Source organism: Ranitomeya imitator, chromosome 5 (assembly GCF_032444005.1).
Source record: "Ranitomeya imitator isolate aRanImi1 chromosome 5, aRanImi1.pri, whole genome shotgun sequence".
Classification (NCBI taxonomy): Eukaryota; Metazoa; Chordata; class Amphibia; order Anura; family Dendrobatidae; genus Ranitomeya; species Ranitomeya imitator.
The window spans coordinates 261,686,487-261,710,892 of NC_091286.1; the positions used below are offsets into that span (position 1 = coordinate 261,686,487).

At 44.4% G+C, this 24,406-nt stretch overlaps 1 protein-coding gene across 25 annotated transcripts in view; it reads left to right on the top strand.

Moving 5' to 3' along the window:
* Positions 1–24,406, top strand: part of LOC138637428 (titin homolog) — a 1,151,517-nt gene that overhangs the window by 483,842 nt on the left and 643,269 nt on the right. For 24 of the 25 annotated variants that reach the window (XM_069726100.1, XM_069726106.1, XM_069726124.1 and 21 more), the window contains 3 exons: positions 7,854–7,895; positions 16,511–16,537; positions 23,120–23,146. In XM_069726100.1, coding sequence (XP_069582201.1) covers positions 7,854–7,895; positions 16,511–16,537; positions 23,120–23,146 — 96 coding nt within the window. The remainder of the gene's footprint in view (positions 1–7,853; positions 7,896–16,510; positions 16,538–23,119; positions 23,147–24,406) is intronic. The other variant, XM_069726107.1, reaches the window with a different exon arrangement.

Here is a 24,406-nt window from a genome sequence, read left to right on the forward strand (position 1 = left end):
GTAGGAAAACAGCTTTTAAAGCCGGAGCAGCAGGAAAAAGTTTTGGCTTTCCTTGCTGACTCAGCCTCTAGCTCTTTCGCCTCCTCTTCAGAAAGTTTGAAATATAAAAGCAGCGAGTCGTCAGTGGATGCTCCCGGTCAAGAACAAGTCGCTTCCTTGTGTCCATCACCAAAACCAAAAGTGAAGGATGCGGCAGGCGACACTACAGTTTACTCCATGGAGCGCTTTACATATTCCGTGCCTGGGTTAGAAAGGGAAATTGTTATCAGCCCATTACAAGATGAATCGGACATGGAGAGCGCTGATGCACAGCCACAGCTAGATTATTATGCTGTTTCATTGACTCAGATCACTACATTGCCCTCACAGTGTACTGAGCCAGAATCTGACTATGATGAGACTATGGTGCCCCATCACGAACGCTATAGCACCTTACATGGTGACACAGAGGAAGGTGCACGTGACATTTAAGAGGAGGTGATAGATGACCCAGTTGTTGAACCAGATTGGCAGCCATTGGGGAAGTGGGTGCCGCTGCCAGTAGCTCTGAAGCGGAGGAGGATGATCCGCAGCAGCTTTCTACATCGCAACAGCTTTCATCTGGCAGGCCCGTATCTGGCTAAAAACGTTTGTCAAAAACAAAAACAGTTTTAGGACAGCGTGGACATCCGGTGAAAGTAGCACAGCGTGGAATGCCTGAAAAGGTGTTCCATAGTAGGAAGAGTGTAGTGTGGCAATCTTTTAACCAAGATCCGAATGATCAGTGCAAAGTTATCTGTAAGAAATGCTCAAAGACCTTTAGCAGAGGGAAGAATCTCCAAAATTTAAATACAACTTGCATGCTTAGACATTTCAGCAGCATGCACTTGCAAGCCTGGACTAACTACCAAATATCCCGTGCCGTTCATGCATCTGTTCAGAATGAAGGTAGTCTGCAACGCTACATTGCTTCCCTCACTGTAAGCCCACCGGTTAGGACACCACCAGCAGCAAATGTGGAGGTATCATCGCAAGGCCAATGCAGTCAGGAAATCACAAGGTTTTGGTAGGAAACACTGTATGTAGGCCAACATCAAGAATACCATCACCAACCCTCGCTCAATCCGCCATTTCCACCACCACCACTGCTAGTTTCACCATATGCACCTCACCAGTCCAGCTCACCCTACAAGAGACTCTCGCTAGGAAAAGAAAGTACTCATCCTCTCATCTGCGTACACAGGGTTTGAACGCCCACATTGCTAGACTTTTCTCGTTAGAGATGATGCCCTACTGGTTGGTTTAAAGCAAAGCTTTCAAAGCCCTGATGGCCTACGCAGTACCAATCTATGACCTACCCAGTTGACACTTCTTTGCGAGAAAAGCCATCCCAGCCCTCCACCAGCATGTCAAATACCGCATTGTCAATGCACTGAGGCAATCAATCAGTAGAAAGGTGCTCCTCACAACAGATGAATGGACCAGTAGGCATGGCCAGGGACGTTACATGTCCATCACGGCCCACTGGGTTAATGTGGTGGATGCAGGGTCCACAGGGGACAGCCATAGTGGGACAGTTCTGCCTAGCCCACGGTCTAGGAAACAGTTGGCTGTAGGCATTCGCCACCCCTCCTCCTCCTCCTCCAGAAGCGAAAGCTCATCCACAGAGCGCAGTCGCACGACCACTCCATCCGCAGCTGCCAGTGTTGCACACGAGGTGTCCCATTATGAAACAGCTAGTGGTAAGCGTCAGCAGGCTGTGTTAGAAATGAAGTGTTTGGGCGACAACAGAAACACCGTGGAAGTACTGGCCGAGTACTTGCAGCAAGAAACTCAGTCATGGCTGGGCAGTGTACATCTTGAGGCAGGCAAGGTAAACAGTGATAACGGAAGGAATTTTATGGCTGCCATTGCCCTTTCAGAACTCAAGCACATACCTTGCCTGGCTCACACCTTGAACCTGGTGGTGCAGTGCTTCCTGAAAAATTATCCGGGGTTACTAGCCCTGCTCCTAAAAGTGCGAAGACTTTGCTCGCACATACACCAGTCGCCCGTACACTCCAGCCGTATGCTGAACCATCAGCAATTGCTGAATCTTCCCCAGCACCACCTAACAATTGACATTGCAACAAGGTGGAACTCCACACTGCACATGCTTCAGAGGCAGTGTGAACAGAGGCGTGCTGTAATTTATTTGTGGGAGGATACACATACACGGGCAGGCAGTTGGATGGCAGACATGGAGTTGTCTGGTGTGCAGTGGTCGAAGCTCCAAGACCTCTGTCAAGTCCTTCCGTGTTTTGAGGAATGCACATGGCTGGTAAGTGCAGACGACGTCATCATAAGCATGAGCATCCCACTAATGCGTCTGCTGATGCAAAGTTTGACGCACATTAAGTAGCAGGCGTCTGCAGCCAAGGAGGAGGGAAGCCTTGATGACAGTCAGCCATTGTCTGCTCAGGATACTCTCCTGGACGAGGTGGCGGACGAAGAGGAGGAGGATGATGGGGATGAATATTTATGGGAGGAGGATGCTTCTCAGGGGTTTTTGCGGTCCACAAGTGATGTTGATTTGCGACAAAAGTGCTCCTCAACCCAGCACAAGCAGTGAATTGACACCTGGAACATTGGCCCACATGGCTGAGTATGCCTTGCATATCCTAAAAAGAAACCCCCGCATTATCAAAATGATGACCGATGACGATTACTTATTGGCCTGCCTCCTGGATCCACGATACAAAGTAAAATTACAAAATATCATGCCACATGAGAACCTTGAGCAAATATTGGCTACCAAACAAGCAACTCTTGTTGACCGTTTGGTTCAGGCATTCCCAGCACACAGCGTCGGTGATGGTTCTCACACGAGCCATAGGGGGCAACATGGCAGAGGAGTTAGAGGTCACAAATCCGAAGTGGCATTGGGCAGAGGGGTTTTATGACCAGGTTGTGGAGTGATTTCGCAATGACCGCTGACACGACAGGTACTGCTGCATCGATTCAAAGTGACAGGAGACAGCATTTGTCCAGTATCGTTACGAACTACTTTTCCTCGCTTATTGATGTTCTCCCTCACAGGTCATTCCCCTTTGGTTACTGGGCATCTAAAATAGACACCTGGCCTGAATTGGCAGAATATGCATTACAGGAGCTTGCTTGCCCTGCTTCTAGTGTGCTATCAGAAAGAGTCTTCAGTGCTGCTGGTTCAATACTGACCGAAAAAAGGACACATCTGGCTACCCAGAATGTTGATGATCTAACCTTCAATAAAATGAACCAATCATGGATTTCAAATTATTTTGCCCCACCTTCTCCTGCTGACACGTAGCTTGCCTGAAAAATGTCTTGTTTTTTGCCTCCTCTTACTGACTTCTCCAATTCCGCCATTTGCAGTGGCTGAATGTCCACCATAGCCCATTTTTATACCTCCCTAAATGGGCTGACTCCCCAGACAGGGCCGTGGTCACCACCTGGCGCAAGCACCCGTGCGAGTGCCATTTGCCTGGACAGGTGGATGCGCCCACTCTTGGGTGATGGCACTGGCACAGGGTCCCTCATAGTACAATAAAGTTCCTCTGACGGTGGTGGTGTACAACCAATGTCAGACACGCCATCCTAATATGAGGGGCCTGTGCCAGTACCACCACCCACGAGAGAGTGTTCCCCCCAGCTCGAACAGTGCTCTACCACTTGCAATACTTACCTCTCCCTGCTCCACTACTGTGTAGTCTGTGCTGTTAAATCCTTCAATGGCACTGCCAATACAAATTTGTTGAAATGATAGACGATAGTTAAAATATACAGGGGCCCTGGCCTCCATTTAGACCAGTTAATACTTTGTGCCAACTACCACTGTCTGCTACTCAGCAGAGGAGCCCACCCCAGTACCTAGCTATGCCACCTGTTTAGTCCTGCTACCAATTTTGAACTGCATTTAGCCTACTTTATTATTTGGGCCTACTAACTGTGTCTTCGCCACTCATTGCAGTTGTCCTCCACTGAACAAAGCTATGCTGCCTGTTTAGTCCTGTTACCAATTTTGAACTGCATTTAGCCTACTTTATTATTTGGGCCTACTAACTGTGTCTTCGCCACTCATTACAGTTGTCCTCCACTGAACAAAGCTAGGCTGCCTGTTTAGTCCTGTGTCCAATTTTGAACTGCATTTAGCCTACTTTTGTATTTGGGCCTACTAACTGTGTCGGCGCCACTCATTACAGTTGTCCTCCACTGAACAAAGCAATGCCGCCTGTTTAGTCCTGTTACCAATTTTGAACTGCTTTTAGCCTACTTTTTTATTTTGGGCCTATATCTGTGTTTCCTCCTCATCCTGCCCATTGCCCAGCCACTGCCAGATGAGTCTGCTGGTACATTGACCCAGACCACTACATTCCCCTTGCACTCTACACAGCCAGAATCTGATCCTGCTGAAAGTCAGGTTCCCCTTCCCGCATACTATAGCACCTTACATGGGGACAAAGAGGAAGGTGCAGATGAAAGTGCAGGTTCCTTCATCAGGTGGGGGGGCATACTTGTTGGCGACGTCACTGGCACAGGGCCCCTCATAGTTCGCAAAAGTGTCTCTGGCAGTGGGAGGTGCCACCCGCCATCAAACACACCGCTGTATTATGAGGGGCCCTGTGCCAGTGCCAAGTGCCAACGAGTGGGCCCCCCCTACTTGCTCAGGATCACAGCACTTGCAAAGTTTAAATAATTACCTCTCCCTGCTCCACCGCCGTGGCGTATTCACGAAACCCGACTCGATCCTAAAAAAGTAAAAGTCACTCAACTCTAGTCCTTACTAATGCATAATATTGTATATATGAAATAATATGGCTGCCTTTGAGGTCAATTAATAAATTACATAAATAGATTATTTTAGAATTGTGCTAGTTGTCAAAATTCTAGGATTTACTGAGGAGTAAGGGAATGAGACCCAAGAGCAAAGTGATATACCTTTTTTAGTACAAGTAAGGACATTTCCGTAACTATATATATACAGTGGGGCAAAAAAGTATTTAGTCAGTCAGCAATAGTGCAAGTTCCACCACTTAAAAAGATGAGAGGCGTCTGTAATTTACATCATAGGTAGACCTCAACTATGGGAGACAAACTGAGAAAAAAAAATCCAGAAAATCATATTGTCTGTTTTTTTAACATTTTATTTGCATATTATGGTGGAAAATAAGTATTTGGTCAGAAACAAAATTTCATCTCATTACTTTGTAATATATCCTTTGTTGGCAATGACAGAGGTCAAACGTTTTCTGTAAGTCTTCACAAGGTTGCCACACACTGTTGTTGGTATGTTGGCCCATTCCTCCATGCAGATCTCCTCTAGAGCAGTGATGTTTTTGGCTTTTCGCTTGGCAACACGGACTTTCAACTCCCTCCAAAGGTTTTCTATAGGGTTGAGATCTGGAGACTGGCTAGGCCACTCCAGGACCTTGAAATGCTTTTTACGAAGCCACTCCTTCGTTGCCCTGGCGGTGTGCTTTGGATCATTGTCATGTTGAAAGACCCAGCCACGTTTCATCTTCAATGCCCTTGCTGATGGAAGGAGGTTTGCACTCAAAATCTCACGATACATGGCCCCATTCATTCTTTCATGTACCCGGATCAGTCGTCCTGGCCCCTTTGCAGAGAAACAGCCCCAAAGCATGATGTTTCCACCACCATGCTTTACAGTAGGTATGGTGTTTGATGGATGCAACTCATTATTCTTTTTCCTCCAAACACGACAAGTTGTGTTTCTACCAAACAGTTCCAGTTTGGTTTCATCAGACCATAGGACATTCTCCCAAAACTCCTCTGGATCATCCAAATGCTCTCTAGCAAACTTCAGACGGGCCCGGACATGTACTGGCTTAAGCAGTGGGACACATCTGGCACTGCAGGATCTGAGTCCATGGTGGCGTAGTGTGTTACTTATGGTAGGCCTTGTTACATTGGTCCCAGCTCTCTGCAGTTCATTCACTAGGTCCCCCCGCGTGGTTCTGGGATTTTTGCTCACCGTTCTTGTGATCATTCTGACCCCACGGGGTGGGATTTTGCGTGGAGCCCCAGATCGAGGGAGATTATCAGTGGTCTTGTATGTCTTCCATTTTCTACTTATTGCTCCCACTGTTGATTTCTTCACTCCAAGCTGGTTGGTTATTGCAGATTCGGTCTTCCCAGCCTGGTGCAGGGCTACAATTTTGTTTCTGGTGTCCTTTGACAGCTCTTTGGTCTTCACCATAGTGGAGTTTGGAGTCAGACTGTTTGAGGGTGTGCACAGGTGTTTTTTTTATACTGATAACAAGTTTAAACAGGTGCCATTACTACAGGTAATCAGTGGAGGAAAGAGGAGACTCTTAAAGAAGAAGTTACAGGTCTGTGAGAGCCAGAAATCTTGATTGTTTGTTTCTGACCAAATACTTATTTTCCACCATAATATGCAAAAAAAATGATAAAAAAAAAGACAATGTGATTTTCTGGATTTTTTTTTCTCAGTTTGTCTCCCATAGTTGAGGTCTACCTATGATGTAAATTACAGACGCCTCTCATCTTTTTAAGTGGTGGAACTTGCACTATTGCTGACTGACTAAATACTTTTTTGCCCCACTGTATATATACTTTAAAATCTGCTTATGAATGGCAGTGTTTGAAGGATGAAATTTGTATTGCCTACAAGCAATTTATTTTTCTCGGTTTCTGATAGGCTGCTTTGAAGCTGTGATATAATAGGGTGTAGCTGATGTTGTTCTGCATTAGAGAATCAGTCTTACACTATAGATCAGTTTCTTTAAATTGATTGGTGTGTAAATATACACCTCAGCATTAAAGGGATAATTCACATCTTTCTTTTCTTGCAAAAAAAGTCACTTTAAGTTCTAAAAATAAAAAATAATGGATTTTCAACTTCCGATCCTCTGCCATTACTGCAGGCATGTGAGATAGGCATGTGAGTACTGCAACCAATTATTTTTCCAATGACAAACAAGTTGATGCCATTCTGGACAGTCATTGGCTGCAGAGATCACATGTCTATGCAACCTGAACACAATGATTGAAAATGCCCTGAACCCCTTCATGACCAGAGGTATTTTCATTTTGCATTTTCGTTTTTTGCTCCCCTTCTTCCCAGAGCCATAACTTTTTTTATTTTTAGGTCAAAATGGCCATGTGAGCGCTTGTATTTTGCCGAACAAGTTGTACTTTTGAACAACACCATTGGTTTTAACATATTGCGTACTGGAAAACAGGAAAAAAATTCCAAGCGCAGTGAAATTTTTTTTACCATGTTCACTAAATGTTAAATCTGACCTGCCACTATGATTCTCCAAGTCATTGCAAGTTCATAGACACCAAACATGCCTAGGTTCTTTTTTATTCAAGTGGTGAAAAAATCCAAACTCATAGCAATATGGCTACGACAACATAGAGGTCTTCCGGAGACTTCTGTTTGTCATGCCAACCCATCGGTGACCTGCAATCATGTGATGGGGTCACCGATGGGCAGGATTTCCGATAAATGCAAGTTAAATGCAGCTGTCAGAGATTGACACCAGCACTTAACTAGCTAACAGCTGTGGGTGGGACGCGATTCCACCCGTGGCTGTTAGAGGCACATGTCAGGTGTTCAAAACAGCTGTAATGTGTCGGGAAAGATGTGGGCTCAGCATCGGAGCCCACATCAAAGGCAAAGATTCCAATGTTGGTGTATTATTACGCCTACTGTAAAAAAAGGGTTTAAAGTCTTGAAATATGATTTAGCAACAATTGTTTTCTCTGTTTTTTAATTTTGTAGTGTAATCCCAAAAGTACTATAAGATATATCTTTATATAAAAGGATGATGATAGGATTTAATCTTCAAATTATTTTCTGATTGTAGAACCTAATGTAGCCAAAGTGGAGCCATCTATTACCAAAAAAGGTAAGGCATAGCCATTGGACTTAGGAAACTGCATTGCTACACCAATAATAGTTTCCCTTTAATCCCTTCCCTCTGCAGCCAATTTTTGAAGTTTCATTTTTTTCATCTCATTTTTTTAAATAGCCATGACATGGATAGGCTGTAGTTTTAAATGACTGCATTTATTTTGTCAGGTAAAGGAACTTAGCAAAAATTCAAATGCACTGAAATAGAGTCAGAACACAATTCTTCCATCATTTTTGATAGTTATTCCTGCAAAAAATAAGGTAACAATAATAAATAATGTACAAGCTTTGAGCTTTAATTCCTTAATGATTGCCAAAACGCCTTTTAATGGTGGCAGTTAGGGAGCCTTATTCCTCAGCGCTGCTATTTAACGGCACTGAGAAGTAAGGGTATAGCGTCCCCCAGCGTTGGAAAATCTTCGGGGTCTTGGCTACCTGGGGTAGCCAAGACCCCGGAGAACATGTTTTGGGTCGGTTTTTACCATCCCCAGTGTTGTGATCACCGTTATTCACTGAATAGGGCAATCGCATAATTTTTTTTTTAAAGTCAGATTTCCCATTTATTTCTTTCTCCTCTGATATGATCTAGCATACCAGAGGAGAGAGAAATGGGGTCCCCTGAGCCCCCTGGTACCTACGGCATCCCTGGACTCTCCGATTCCATCCCACAGCCCTTCACGTCATCTTCCCTGAAGAAAATGGTGGGTGCATGCACAGAGATCTGCCGAGATCTGCCGGACGGTGCTCAGCAACAATAGGAGATTTTTCCTTTTGGTTAACTTTGATCAGTATGATAAACCCTATCACAAAAAAATGTGTTTCCAAAATTGTGCTTATGTAAAGTTGACATGTGGGAAATGTTATTTATTAACTATTTTGTGTGACACGACTCTCTGATTTAAGGACACAAAATTAAAATTTTTTTTGCCAAATTTACGTTTTTTCATAAATAAACGCAAGTAATATCGAAGAAAAGTTACTACTAACATGAAGTACAATATATAATGAAAAAAAAGTCTCAGAATCAGTGGGATGCATTAGGGTTGAACGACCTTTACTTTTATAGGATCGGGTCGGGTTTCACGAAACCCGACTTTTGAAAAAGTCGGGTCGAGTGAAATCGGCCGATCCTATAAAAAAGTCGGGGTCGGCCGAAACCTGAAACCCAATGCAGTCCATTGGGTTTCCATGGTTCCCAGGGTCTGAAGGAGCGGAAACTCTCCTTCAGGCCCTGCGATCCATATTTTAGTGTAAAATAAAGAATTAAAATAAAAAATATCGCAATACTTACCCTCTGACGCGCCCTGGTACTAACCGGGAACCTTCCTTCCTTAGAATCAGCCTTCCAGGACCTTGCGGTGACGTCGCGGTGACGTCGCGGCTTGTGATTGGAAGGAAGGAAGGTTCCCGGTTAGTACCAGGGCGCATCAGAGGGTAAGTATTGCAATATTTTTTATTTTAATTCTTTATTTTACACTTAAATCTGAATTCCGATACCAATTCCCGATATCTTAAACATATCGGGAATCGGTATCGGAATTCCGATTCTAGATTCAAAAGATCGCCGACTTCATGGCCGACCCCACACTGGGGTCGGGTCGGTTTTCATGAAACCCGACCTTGCCAAAAGTCGGCGACTTTTGAAAAATTTCGACCCGTTTCGCTCAACCCTAGGATGCATTGAACTGTTCCAGAGCTATAACCTCAAAGTGACAGTGGTCAGAATTATAAAAATTGGCTTGGTCATTCAGTACAAAATTGACTAGGTGGCTAAGGGGCTAAGGAATAAGGTCAAATTTTTATGTCCATTATTAAAATGTAAATACATTCTTTAATAGTCTAACACATTATTAGTAGTATTACATCATGAAGCATGACAAGCAGCAGTGCCCCTTTCAAATAGGGCAGATGCCAGGTTTATTGTATTGCCACCATCTGCTTCTGACAGCAGCTATCTGTGTGTCTGCTGATCACTGCTGTCAATCTCAGTAATTGACAGCAGCATTCAAGTGCTGTAATGCAGCCTGGGCGTTAGTTCTGGAATTCCATCAATTCCACTGAAACACTATAGGGGGAAGCATATGGGTTGCTTTGACAGCCGGCGGCCAGCCTGTTCATTCATAAGTGCATGTAAAAGCATGTCAAATTCTGTTACTTTAACCCCTTCATGACCCAGCCTATTTTGACCTTAAAGACCTTGCCGTTTTTTGCAATTCTGACCAGTGTCCCTTCATGAGGTAATAACTCAGGAACGCTTCAATGGATCCTAGCGGTTCTGAGATTGTTTTTTCGTGACATATTGGGCTTCATGTTAGTGGTAAATTTAGGTCAATAAATTCTGTGTTTATTTGTGATAAAAACGGAAATTTGGCGAAAATTTTGAAAATTTCGCAATTTTCACATTTTGAATTTTTATTCTGTTAAACCAGAGAGTTATGTGACACAAAATAGTTAATAAATAACATTTCCCACACGTCTACTTTACATCAGCACAATTTTGGAAACAAAATTTTTTTTTGCTAGGAAGTTATAAGGGTTAAAATTTGACCAGCGATTTCTCATTTTTACAACGAAATTTACAAAACCATTTTTTTTAGGGACCACCTCACATTTGAAGTCAGTTTGAGGGGTCTATATGGCTGAAAATACCCAAAAGTGACACCATTCTAAAAACTGCACCCCTCAAGGTGCACAAAACCACATTCAAGAAGTTTATTAACCCTTCAGGTGCTTCACAGCAGCAGAAGCAACATGGAAGGAAAAAATGAACATTTAACTTTTTAGTCACAAAAATGATTTTTCAGCAACAATTTTTTTATTTTCCCAATGGTAAAAGGAGAAACTGAACCACGTACGTTGTTGTCCAATTTGTCCTGAGTACGCTGATACCTCATATGTGGGGGTAAACCACTGTTTGGGCGCACGGCAGGGCTTGGAAGGGAAGGAGCGCCATTTGACTTTTTGAATGAAAAATTGGCTGCACTCTTTAGCGGACACCATGTCACATTTGGAGAGCCCCCGTGTGCCTAAAAATTGGAGCTCCCCCACAAGTGACCCCATTTTGGAAACTAGACGCCCCAAGGAACTTATCTAGATGCATAGTGAGCCCTTTAAACCCCCAGGTGCTTCACAAATTGATCCGTAAAAATGAAAAAGTACTTTTTTTTCACAAAAAAATTCTTTTAGCCTCAATTTTTTCATTTTCACGTGGACAACAGGATAAAATGGATCCTAAAATTTGTTTGGCAATTTCTCCTGAGTACACCGATACTTCACATGTGGGGGTAAACCACTGTTTGGGCACATGGTAAGGCTCGGAAGGGAAGGAGCGCCATTTGACTTTTTGAATGAAAAATTATCTCCATCGATAGCGGACACCATGTCGCGTTTGGAAAGACCCTGTGTGCTTAAACATTGGAGCTCCCCCACAAGTGACCCCATTTTGGAAACTGGACCCCCCAAGGAACTTATCTAGATGCCTAGTGAGCACTTTAAACCCTCAGGTGCTTCACAAATTGATCCGTAAAAATGAAAAAGTACTTTTTTTTCACAAAAAATTTATTTTCGCCTCAATTTTTTCATTTTCACATGGGCAATAGGATAAAATGGATCCTAAAATTTGTTGAGCAATTTCTCCCGAGTACGCCGATACCTCATATGTGGGGGTAAACCACTGTTTGGGCACACGGCAGGGCTCGGAAGGGAAGGCGCGCCTTTTAACTTTTTGAATGGAAAATTAGCTCCAATTGTTAGCGGACACCATGTCGCATTTGGAGAGCCCCTGTGTGCCTATGCAATGGAGCTCCCCCACAAGTGACCCCATTTTGGAAACTAGACCCCCCAAGGAACTTATCTAGATGCATACTGAGCACTTTAAACCCCCAGGTGCTTCACAGAAGTTTATAATGCAGAGCCATGAAAATAAAAAATAATTTTTCTTTTCTCAAAAATGATTTTTTAGCCTGGAATTTCCTATTTTGCCAATGGTAATAGGAGAAATTGGACCACAAATGTTGTTGTCCAGTTTGTCCTGAGTATGCAGATACCCCATATGTGGGGGTAAACCACTGTTTGGGCGCACGGCAGGGCTCAGAAGGGAAGGCACGCCATTTGGCTTTTTAAATGGAAAATTATCTCCAATCATTAGCGGACACCATGTCGCGTTTGGAGAGCCCCAGTGTGCCTAAACATTGGAGATCCCCCACAAATTACCCCATTTTGGAAACTAGACCCCCAAAGGAACTAATCTAGATGTGTAGTGAGCACTTTGAACCCTCAAGTGCTTCACAGAAGTTTATAACGCAGAGCCATGAAAATAAAAAACAAAAATTATTTTCTCAAAAATGAATTTTAGCCCGCAATTTTTTATTTTCCCAAGGGTAACAGGAGAAATTTGACCCCAAAAGTTGTTGTCCAGTTTCTCCTGAGTACGCTGATACCCCATATGTGGGGGTAAACCACTGTTTAGGCACATGCTGGGGCTCGGAAGTGAAGTAGTGACGTTTTGAAATGCAGACTTTGATGGAATGCTCTGCGGGCGTCACGTTGCGTTTGCAGAGCCCCTGATGTGGCTAAACAGTAGAAACCCCCCACAAGTGACCCCATTTTGGAAACTAGACCCCCAAAGGAACTTATCTAGATGTGAGGTGAGCACTTTGAACCCCCAAGTGCTTCACAGAAGTTCATAACACAGAGCAGTGAAAATAATAAATACGTTTTCTTTCCTCAAAAATAATTTTTTAGCCCAGAATTTTTTATTTTCCCAAGGGTTACAGGAGAAATTGGACCACAAAAGTTGTTGTCCAGTTTCTCCTGAGTACGCTGATACCCCATGTGTGGGGGTAAACCACTGTTTGGGCACACGTGGGGGCTCAGAAGGGAAGTAGTGACTTTTGAAATGCAGACTTTGATGGAATGGTCTGCGGGCGTCACATTGCGTTTGCAGAGCCCCTGGTGTGCCTAAACAGTAGAAACCCCCCACAAGTGACCCCATTTTGGAAACTAGACCCCCAAAGGAACTTATCTAGATGTGTGGTGAGCACTTTCAACCCCCAAGTGCTTTACAGAAGTTTATAACGCAGAGCCGTGAAAATAATAAATACGTTTTCTTTCCTCAAAAATAATTTTTTAGCCCAGAATTTTTTATTTTCCCAAGGGTTACAGGAGAAATTGGACCGCAAAAGTTGTTGTCCAGTTTCTCCTGAGTACGCTGATGCCCCATGTGTGGGGGTAAACCACTGTTTGGGCACACGTGGGGGCTCAGAAGGGAAGTAGTGACTTTTGAAATGCAGACTTTGATGGAATGGTCTGCGGGCGTCACGTTGCGTTTGCAGAGCCCCTGGTGTGCCTAAACAGTAGAAACCCCCCACAAGTGACCCCATTTTGGAAACTAGACCCCCCAAGGAACTTATCTAGATATGTGGTGAGCACTTTGAACCCCCAAGTGCTTCACAGACGTTTACAACGCAAAGCCGTGAAAATAAAAAATCATTTTTCTTTCCTCAAAAATGATGTTTTAGCAAGCAATTTTTTATTTTCTCAAGGGTAACAGGAGAAATTGGACCCCAGTAATTGTTGCGCAGTTTGTCCTGAGTATGCTGGTACCCCATATGTGGGGGTAAACCACTGTTTGGGCACACGTCGGGGTTCGGAAGTGAGGGAGCACCATTTGAATTTTTGAATACAAGATTGGCTGGAATCAATGGTGGCGCCATGTTGCGTTTGGAGACCCCCTGAAGTGCCTAAACAGTGGAAACCCCTCAATTCTACCTCCAACACACCCCTAACCCTTATCCCAACTGTAGCCGTAACCCTAATCACAACCCTAACCCCAACACACCCCTAACCACAACCCTAACCCCAACACACCCCTAACCCTAACCACAACCCTAATTCCAACCCAACTCTAAGGCTATGTGCCAACGTTGCGGATTCGTATGAGATTTTTCAGCATCATTTTTGAAAAATCCGCGGGTAAAAGGCACTGCGTTTTACCTGTGGATTTACCGTGGATTTCCAGTGTTTTTTGTGCGGATTTCACCTGCGGATTCCTATTGAGGAACAGGTGTAAAACGCTGCGGAATCCGCACAAAGAATTGGCATGCTGCGGAAAATACAACGCAGCGTTCCCGCGCGGTATTTTCTGCACCATGGGCACAGCGGATTTGGTTTTCCATATGTTTACATGGTACTGTAAACCCGATGGAACACTGCTGCGAATCCGCAGCGGCCAATCCGCACCGTGTGCACATAGCCTAATTCTAAAGGTATGTGCACACGCTGCGGAAAACGCTGCGGATCCGCAGCAGTTTCCCATGAGTGTACAGTTCAATGTGAACCTATGGGAACCAAAAATCGCTGTACACATGCTGCAGAAAAACTGCACGGAAACGCAGCGGTTTACATTCCGCAGCATGTCACTTCTTTCTGCGGATTCCGCAGCGGTTTTAGAACTGCTCCAATAGAAAATCGCAGTTGTAAAACCGCAGTGAAATGCGCAGAAAAACCGCGGTAAATCCACGATAAATCGGCAGCGGTTTAGCACTGTGGATTTTTCAAATCCGCTGCGGAAAAATCCGCATAGGACCAGAATACGTGTGCACATACCGAAACCCTAACCCTAGCCCTAACCCTACCCCTAACCCTAACCCTAGCCCTAACCCTACCCCTAACCCTAGCCCTAACCCTACCCCTACCCCTAACCCTACCCCTAACCCTAACCCTACCCCTAACCCTAACCCTAGTTCTTACCCCAACCTTAGTGAAAAAAAAAAAAATTCTTTATTTTTTTTATTGTCCCTATCTATGGGGGTGACAAAGGGGGGGGTCATTTACTATTTTTTTTATTTTGATCACTGAGATAGGATATATCTCAGTGATCAAAATTCACTCTGGAACGAATCTGCCGGCCGGCAGATTCGGCGGGCGCACTGCACATGCGCCCGCCATTTTGGAAGATGGCGGCGCCCAGGAAAGAAGACGGACGGACCTCGGGCGGCCAGGTAAGTATAAGGGGGGGGAGATCAGGGCACGGGGGGGGCGTCGGAGCACGGGGGGGTGGATCGGATCATGGGGGGGGGTGGATCGGAACACGGGAGGGAGGATTGGAGCACGGGGAAGGATTGGAGCACGGGGTGAGGGATCGCTGTGCGGGGGGGGTGGATCGGAGCACGGGGGGGGGGTCGCTGTGTGCGGGGGGGGGGATCGGAGTGCGGGGGGGTTTGATTGCAGCACAGGGGGTGTGATTGGTGCACGGGGAAGCGGACAGGAGGACGGGGGAGCGGAGCACAGGACGGAGGGGAGCGGACCACAGATCGGGGGGCTGGGGGGGCGATCGGTGGGGTGGGGTGGGTGCACATAAGTGTTTCCAGCCATGGCCGATGATATTGCAGCATCGGCCATGGCTGGATTGTAATATTTCACCAGTTTTTTAGGTGAAATATTACAAATCGCTCTGATTGGCAGTTTCACTTTCAACAGCCAATCAGAGCGATCGTAGCCACGAGGGGGTGAAGCCACCCCCCCTGGGCTAAACTACCACTCCCCCTGTCCCTGCAGATCGGGTGAAATGGGAGTTAACCCTTTCACCCGGCCTGCAGGGACGCGATCTTTCCATGACGCATATGCTGCGTCATGGGTCGGAATGGCACCGACTTTCATGACGCAGCGTATGCGTCAAAGGTCGGGAAGGGGTTAAAAAATAAAAATGTGATAATAAGAACTGTTTAGGTAGCTCCAAAGAACTTGACATGCTTCATGAAGTAATACTACATCACGGAGTGTGAATGTGTTAGACTATTAAATAATTTTAAAGTTTTAAGGTAAAGTTACCTTATTCTGTAAAACCACAAAGCGTGTACATTATTTGCAGTAAAAACTACCTAAACCGTTCTAATTATCACATTACTATTCCTCAAAGTAACAAAACTTTACATGCTTTTACATGCACTAATGAAAAATTGTTGAAAATGTTTCGTAAGTTATATTTTTTATAATCTGTTTCATTTAAAGGGCTATTCTCAAGTTGTCTCTTTAGCAGTTCAAAGCAACACAATCCCCTCAGTCCCCTTACTTCCTGGTTTCTAGAAGGATATGCTCTCTCAGGGGTGCCCACTCTCCCCTCTTTTGTTTGCTCTGGCCGTGGAACCGTTGGCCACCAAAATTCGACAGTCTACCGAGGTTTTAGGGTTCAAATATGGGTCGATAGAAGAAAAGATAGCACTTTACGCTGACGATATACTGCTATTTCTGGGGGATCCGCATGACTCATTGAGCAATGCTATGCGGCTCATTGAGGGATTTGGCTCTCTATCAGGACTAAAAATAAACTGGAATAAATCAATTTTATTTATGGTGGATGATGTGGGGGGTGAGCTGGGTGAATCTACGGAAGGGGGTAGACTTAAGGTAGCATACCAATTCAAATATCTTGGGATATCAATCTCTTTGCCGATAACAAATTACTTGCATAATAATCTGACACCGGTACTGGAAACTCTTAAGGCTAAGGTAGGGGCTTGGTCTAAGCTGCATTTGTCTGTTGTGGGTCGAGTTAACCTGAGATATATTTCCTTGTGGCCCAATGTCAACATTTAAAATATTTTTTTCCAGCAAAGATTTTGAGAAGGAAGAAACCAAGTATGTCTTCACAGTACAGTATATCAATATTCAGCTGTAAATGATGGTTGAATGCTTCCGCCTTACTAATAATGCTTTGCAGATTTATCATCTTATTTTCTATCCTTTAAAACCTGAGAGTTATTTTTGCCCCACAATAACATTCTGGTTTCCACTAGCACTCCCCATTGTACATACCATGTTTTTCATATCATAAGATGCACTTTTTTCCCAAAAAATTGGGGTGTGTGTCTTATAATTTGAATACACCTTACCGAGCAGGGTCACAGGGTCTCTGCTGAAGGAGGCAAGAGTGGCGCGTTGCTGCAGGCCACAGGTTGGGATGAGGGGGTGTTTGGAGGTGTGACACTGTGGGTGTTCAGTGTTGTGGAGGCCTCGCTGACATTTTTTGAACGCCCGGGACCCCCGCACTTTCATGATTTACATTGTGGTGGACTCCGGGAAAATGGCTGCCGGGGGCAGCGCATGCACAGATGGAGATCTTGGCAACAAGATCTTAGGAGATGAGATCTCAGTCTTATAATCCAGTGCATCTTATAAACCACAAAATACGGTATTTATTTTTACTTTAGTTAATAATGTGTAATCAATGCTTCCATCTATCACAGATGTTCTGATATTTCCAGGACCTGCTAGGTTTAAAGCCTCATTCACACATCCATGTTTAAAGGTTTTTACATGAAAAATTGGTACCAGTGTCTTCAGTGTTCTGGAATACTGTGTCGCCAATGTATGGTTTGTTTATTCATTTTTACCATCAGTGTGTCATCAGCGTTTTTCATGGATTGATAAATAAATAAATAAATACAGTACAAAGCTTCTCCTATATGTTTCAGGACACATTCACATGTTCAGTATTTGGAGTGTATTTTACCTCAGTATTTATAAGCCAAACCAAGAGTGGAACAATCAGAGGAAAAGTATAATAGAAACATGTCACCAATTCTGTATTTATCACCCACTACTGGCTTTGGCTTACAAATACTGATGTAAAATACTGACCAACTATTGAACTTGTGAACATGGCACACAGATGACAAGTACATGTGTTCCACTGACCCATATACTTATATTGTCCCTTGTCATCCATGATACTGTAAAAAAACAGACATGTCTCTATGAGTTTTGCATGGATCCATGGTCCGTATAAAATCATGGTCATGAGAATAGCGATATAGATTATTATGGTTATGTATTTTATCCATAAAAAAAATGTAAGACATCTGAATGAGGCCTTACAAAAAAATCAAACTTACAAAAAAATATTAAATAAATTTGAATTGACTGCATCAAATCCTTTTGTTGGCAGGATATATTGGGAAGATGTATGTTAGGTGCCGGGATTCTCCAGCTCCACGGGGTAGATCCCAAGGCTTGCCTGCCTCTGCGGTCTCCCATGCTTTGACCACTGTCGAGCATAGATGTAATTGACCGCCAGTTCATTCCCCACTTTTCTACCCTGTTTATTTTTCTCTAAGAACTTCTCACCAGCAGAGAGGAATTATTCTATCGGGGACAGGGAGCTATTGGCCATGAAATTGGCCTTCTAGGAGTGGAGACATCTTCTTGAGGGGGCTCAGCACCCCTTCAAGGTCTTTACAGTTCACAAAAATGTGCTCTATTTGCAGAGGGCTCAATGGCTGAATTCGCGCCAGGCCAGGTGGTCCTTATTATTCTCCAGATTCAACTTCACTGTCCATTTTTTGTCTGGGGAGAAGAATGTATGTGCTAACTTGCAGCCGGAGGTACTCCCTTAGTCACACACTTCCAAGCTTGAAGGGCATTTTGGCACCAAGGGGACCACTGAGCTTCTGGCGAGGTCTTATTGGTGGCCTCGGATGGCGCATGATGTTTGGGACTACGTTCAAGCTTGTGTCTCGTGTGCTATAAATTGAGTTTCTAGGCAGAGACCCACAGGCTTGCTGCATCCCGTACCCATTGCAGATAGGCCCTGGGAGATGGTTGCGATAGATTTTATAGTGGATCTACCTAAGTCTCGTGATAACAGGGTTATTTGGGTGGTCACCGACCATTTCTCCAAAATGATTCATATGGTCCCTCTTCTGCTCCTGCCATCTGTGCTGGCCTTGGCGGTATTATTCGTAGGTCCCCAGTTTGCGTCTCGGTTCTGGAGAGAGCTTTGTCGGCTGCTTAGCATTGAGGTCAATCTCTCCTCTGCATACCATCCCAAGACGAATGGGCTGTTGGAGAGGACCAACCAGACTCTGATCATATAGTTACAGCATTTTGTGTCTGCCAGGCATGACGACTGGTCATCTTTGCTGCCTTGGGCGGAGTTTGCTCTTGATAATGCCATCTCTGACTCTACGGGTCAGACGCCATTTCTCTTAAACTATGATAAGCATCAGTGTGTCCTCGTTTCCATGCCTTTCTCTTCATCGGACCCTAGTGTGGTGGAATGGGCAGTGGAGGCTCATGACATCTGGGATCGCAGAGAATGATGGTCTCCACCGGCATGCATCATTATCCTGCCCAGGTCTTTGCCCCTGGCGATTTAGTGTGGCTGTCAGCTCGTAACATCAAGTTGAGAGTAGAGTCCACTAAATTTTCTCCACGCTATTTGGGTCCTTTCATGTTACTTGAACAGGGGAATCCTGTAGTATTTCGCCTCAGCCTTTCACCACATATGAACATTACGGACACCTTCCATGTCTCTTTGTTAAAGTCAATACATATGTCTCGGTCTTCTGGGACTCCGGCTAGGAGTTCGGACACATCCTCTGATGATTTTAAGATTAATGCCATTGTCGGGTCCAAGATGGTGCATGGTAAAACATTTTTTGGGGTGGACTAGAAGGGTTATGGGCCAGAGGATAGGATCTGGAAACCTTTAGAGCACATTTGTGCCCCCGAGCTTTTTGCAGCTTTTGAATGTGGTAAATGTTGCCGAGGGGATGCTAGCGGGGGAAGGGGGGTAATGTTGGGCACCAGGATTCTCCAGCTGCACGGGGTAGATCCCAAGCCTTGCCTGCATCTGCAGTCTCCCATTCTGCTTTGACTGCTGCAGGTGCTGCTGAGCATAGATGTTGGTCGCAGCATCTTGCTCAGGCTCATGCTTTTCGTCTGGTTACTGTTGACTATTCAGCCAAGCCTATGGTAACCAGCAGTAGTCAGTGATGAGCGTTTGCCCTATGAGCATGCTCATGATGTGGCAACGTCTCATTGGCAGTCGGTCATCAGCTGCTCTGGTGATGTGGCAGCACTTTATTAGTCCATGGGCAAGGTCCTGTCTGACTGGAATTGAGCTGTACATGTAAAAGTTTCTCAGAGGCACTGGTCTCTGTAAGCATGTGCTCAGGCTCGGCTGTTAGCTATTAGAATTCCGGCTCCTCCAGAGAGGAGTTGTTTGAGTGCAGTTGCTGACTGTCTGACCACTGATGCTACCTGCACCACTAGTGGGCTTCAATCCTCTGTGAAGTTAACAGAGATCGTGTCTAGCGTCATATCTTTCATTACTGTGTGTGAGTGACACAGCTCTATTGCTGAGCATCTGCTTTGTTACTGTGTGCGAGTGACACAGTTCTATTGCAGAGCATCAGCTTCGTTACTGTGTGTGAGTGACACTACCTCGTCTGCTGCTCACTGAGTGACGTGAAACTCAGTGCGAGCTAGCAATCGCTCACTGCATTCTTCACCATTGTTCCCATTAGCTGCAGTTTTACTTCTCTGCACGGTTGACCCTGCGTTGTGATTGCACTTCCTCACTAAATCTATTAAGCGAAATCTGCCAACTCCAACAGTATACTAGTGCCAAGGTCTAGCTAGCAATGGCGGATGAGCAGCGACTATAGCTGTACATCCAGCAGCTAGAGGGCAGGATGTCCACTCTTGAGCGCACAACTTCAGTAGTGGATTTTGCCGCTGTTGTGGCCCGAGAAGCCAGTGAGACCGCTACCAGGGTCGCTGCTACAACACCTGTCCCATCTTTTGTCTTCTGTATTTCCTTATACAGTTGACAAAGGATTATTTTTTTTAATACCACCTTAATTGTAGCCAAATATCACTTAGGTTAAGTGAGCCTTAAGGCTTTATGCATGGTCCCATTGTAAGGGTTAAATAGTATGTTCTGCACACATTGTAGTTAAGCCTTACCATGGGACCATACAAAAAGCATATATGTCAAAAGCCTATGTTTTCTACTGCAGCACTTCTTTAGCATTCACTCGAAGCCAAATCCAACTAAAATTTGTTTTTTACGACTTCCTTGTCGCAGTTGCAGTACTGTAGGTGCCGCAATGTGACCCCATTCACTAGTATAGAGCTTAGGCCACGTTCACACATTCAGTATTTGTAAGCCAAAGCCAGGAGTGGAACTATCAGAAGAAAGTATAATAGAAACATGTCACCACTTTCATATTTTTCACCCACTCTTGGTTTCGGCTTACAAATACCGATGTAAAATAGTGACCAAATATTGTGTGAACCTGACCTGAGATGAAGCAGTGGCACCAAGCAAACATTGGTCATATGATGGCTGTCGCAGCTAAACTTGCCATGTAGCCCCAGACTAAACCACATTGGACACTCAAGAGGTGTATATTTTTTCAGCTTATTGAAATAAATTATATTTACACTATATTTGTATCTTGCAGAACAGCAGAGAATAATATCTCTGGGAATGTAATTACAGAAATGCTTGTCGGCAAAGATAATTACCATATTTTTGGGACTATAAGATGCACTGGACCATAAGATGCACCGAGGTTTTAGAGGAGGAAATTAGGAAAAAAATGGTCAATTCTGCACTGTAATATCCCCTATCCTGGTATTCATGGCTACCTCATCCCTATACCAGTGTTCATGGCCCCATCCTAATCCTGGTATGACTGGCCCAACCTTTCCTGGTTTGATTGGCACCATCTCGGTCCTGGTATGCATGACCCCCATCCCAGTCCTGGTATGATTGGCCCCATCACAGTCCTGGTTTAATTTGTCCCATCCCTATTCTGGTATAATTGTCCCAATCCTGGTCCTGGTATGATTGGCCCCAATCTTTTTCTTTTCTAATTGGTCCCATCCCATTCCTGGTATAATTGGCCCCATCCTTTTTCTTTTATAATTGTCCCCATCCCGTTCCTGGTGTGATTGGCCCCATCCCTTTTCTTTTATGATTGGCGCCATCATTTTTCTTTTATAATTGGCCCCATCTCATTCCTGATATGCTTGACCCCATCCTTTTTCTTTTATAATTGGCCCCATCTCGTTCCTGGTATGATTGGCCCTATCATTTTTCTTTTATAATTGGCCCCATCCTGTTCCTGGTATTATTGGTCCCATCTTTTTTAGTTTATAATTGGCCCCATCCTGTTCCTGATATCAATGGCCCCATCAGGAAAGAATAAACAAAAAAATTACACTTACCTATATGGCGCTCCCTCGCAGCGTCCTCCTCAATTGCCAGCAGCTGCTTAATGCTTGTAAGCAGCACATGGCAGATATGTCATGCGCTACTCACAAGCAGAGCGAGCACAGCTGTCGGAATACTTACCGGGACCGGTCATAGGAGATTGCAGTGAGTATCCATTCCTCTTCAGTAGCATGCTATATCAGCCACCTGCTTCCTGCTGGGGCCGGCGGTCACGTGTGCAGATACTTAAGAGAAATGAATATTCAGAATATTAATTTCTCTTAAGTATCGGCACAGGTAACCACCAGCCCCAGCAGGGAGCAGGCGGCTGACAGTGCGCGCTACTGAAGAGAAATGGATACTCACTTCGATCTCTGATGAACGGTCCCAGTGAGTATTATAGCAGCTGTGCTGTGCTTGTGAGCAGCGCATGATGTCCTTGCCATGCGCTCTTTACAAGCATTAAGCAGCTACTGGCAGCGGAGCAGAATGCTGCAGGGGAGCACCGTGTAGGTGAGTGTAATTTTTTTTTTAATCTTTCCTGATGGGGTCATGGATACCAGGAACAGGATGGGGCCAATAATAAAGTAAAAAGGATGGGATCAACATTCCAGGAACAGGATGGGGCCATTAATTCCAGGGATGCCAAAAAAAATAATATGCATTACCCTCCACGTCCATGGGCGTGGAGTTCAGTGCATATTTATTTCTCTTTAGCAGAGGGCACAGGAGTTTGCCGGAGCCTCCGGTTCCAGCCTTCTGTGACCCGAAGCTCCACCGAAACCACTCCCCCACCTCCCCACCACTGCCAGAGCCCATACATCCAGATGCACCACCCATTTTCCCCCACATTTTGGGAGGAAAATAGTGCATCTTATAATCCGAAAAATACGGTAAATGAAAAACTGTATATTTGTGATCCAGCTTGGGCAGCACAATTTTAGCTGCTGCTTATTTGGCCTTGTACGGCATTGCTTACCGCTGTTTCAAAAAGCCTTAACCTGATCAAGTTGCAGAGAATATTTATATTATTCTTTTGTGTGATTAATGCGCTTTTTATTGCACCAATTGTCCCATGATTATTTTGTTATCATTATAATATAATCACTTTTTTATATTTTCCATAAAAATGCAAACACTTCTTCTACTTTACATATGAAAATGGAAAAATGCACAGTGATTACTTATACTTAATTTATTCTCTTTTTCTGCAGAAGTACCAGAACCCCCGGCAGTTAAAGGTAGGTACATTGTAATCTGAACATATACTGTATTTTTTTAACATTGTTAATGTTACCAGCTCATTTTTACAGCACAAGGGACACAGTAAAATTAAAGCCTGAAACACAAAAACACAACACGATCACGTTTTTTGGGAATTTTTTCTCATTTCCAGTGCATTATCTGGCAAAATAAATGATATCATTCAAAACTACAGATCATTAAAACAAATGAGCCTTCATATGGGTACGTGAGTGGGAAAATAAATTGGAGGAAGGACAGGAAAAAATGAAAAAAAGAAAAATCACCAGGTCAAGAAAGAGTTAAAGGGAATCCAATAGTAGATAAAAAGGTATTAATCTGCTGTTCTAATTTTAATGAGCAGGTAAACACAATTCAGCAATTTAATTGGCCGTGTTGCCTCAGGGAGAAAATTGAGTTAGTTTCTGTAAAGCTGTAGTTCCAGCCATCAGTGTAATATTGAGGCTGTGAACAGTCAGCTCAGTGCATAGTGAGCGCACTGTAATCATTTCCCCTGGTCATTGGAAAACATTCTGCTCTGCAGTGTCAGTGTGCTGAGCAGGGTGAGTATGTTGCTGACAGGTTTCCTTTAAAATTATCATTAAAAAATTAGCTGGAAGGTAATTTATTGCCTTCAAAAATTCAAACTTTTTAGCATGTTGAGGAAGGAATTCTTCAAATAATTTCTAATCTCCTGAATAAGTTCTTGAATGTACATACAAATGTAGTAAAAAAATATTAGGGAATGATTTAACTCCTTTTTCAGCTGCCGATTTTCTGTTTTCGTTTTTTTCAAAGAGCAATAACTTTTTTAACCTAGTTTCCATTTACATAGACGTATGATGTTAGGTGTCGAGTTCCTGCCTCTGCACAGGGGGAATCTCGAACAATCTCTGCTGCGGTCTCCCATTCTTCTCCAGCTGCAGTGGAGTCTGCTCAGCAGAGACGTCGATCCCAGCGTCTTGCTCAGTCTCACTCTGTGCATAGGATTACTGCTGCTTTGCCTGCTTCTGCCATTGAAGCCAGTGCTGGGCAGCGGCGAGCAGACGCTTTTGGGATCTAAGTCCTGCTTTTTCCCTTCTGAGCATGCCCAGGGTGAGATCTCCCATTGGAGATCAAGGGTCACATGCTCAGATGCTGCAGCGGTTCCCATTGGTCCTTTATTGGAAGGTCCTGAACGTGCTGCAGCTATATAAGCTGCGCATGACCGCACAGCCATGCGCTAGTGTACATTTGTTAACGTGTGTGTTTTGAGTGAA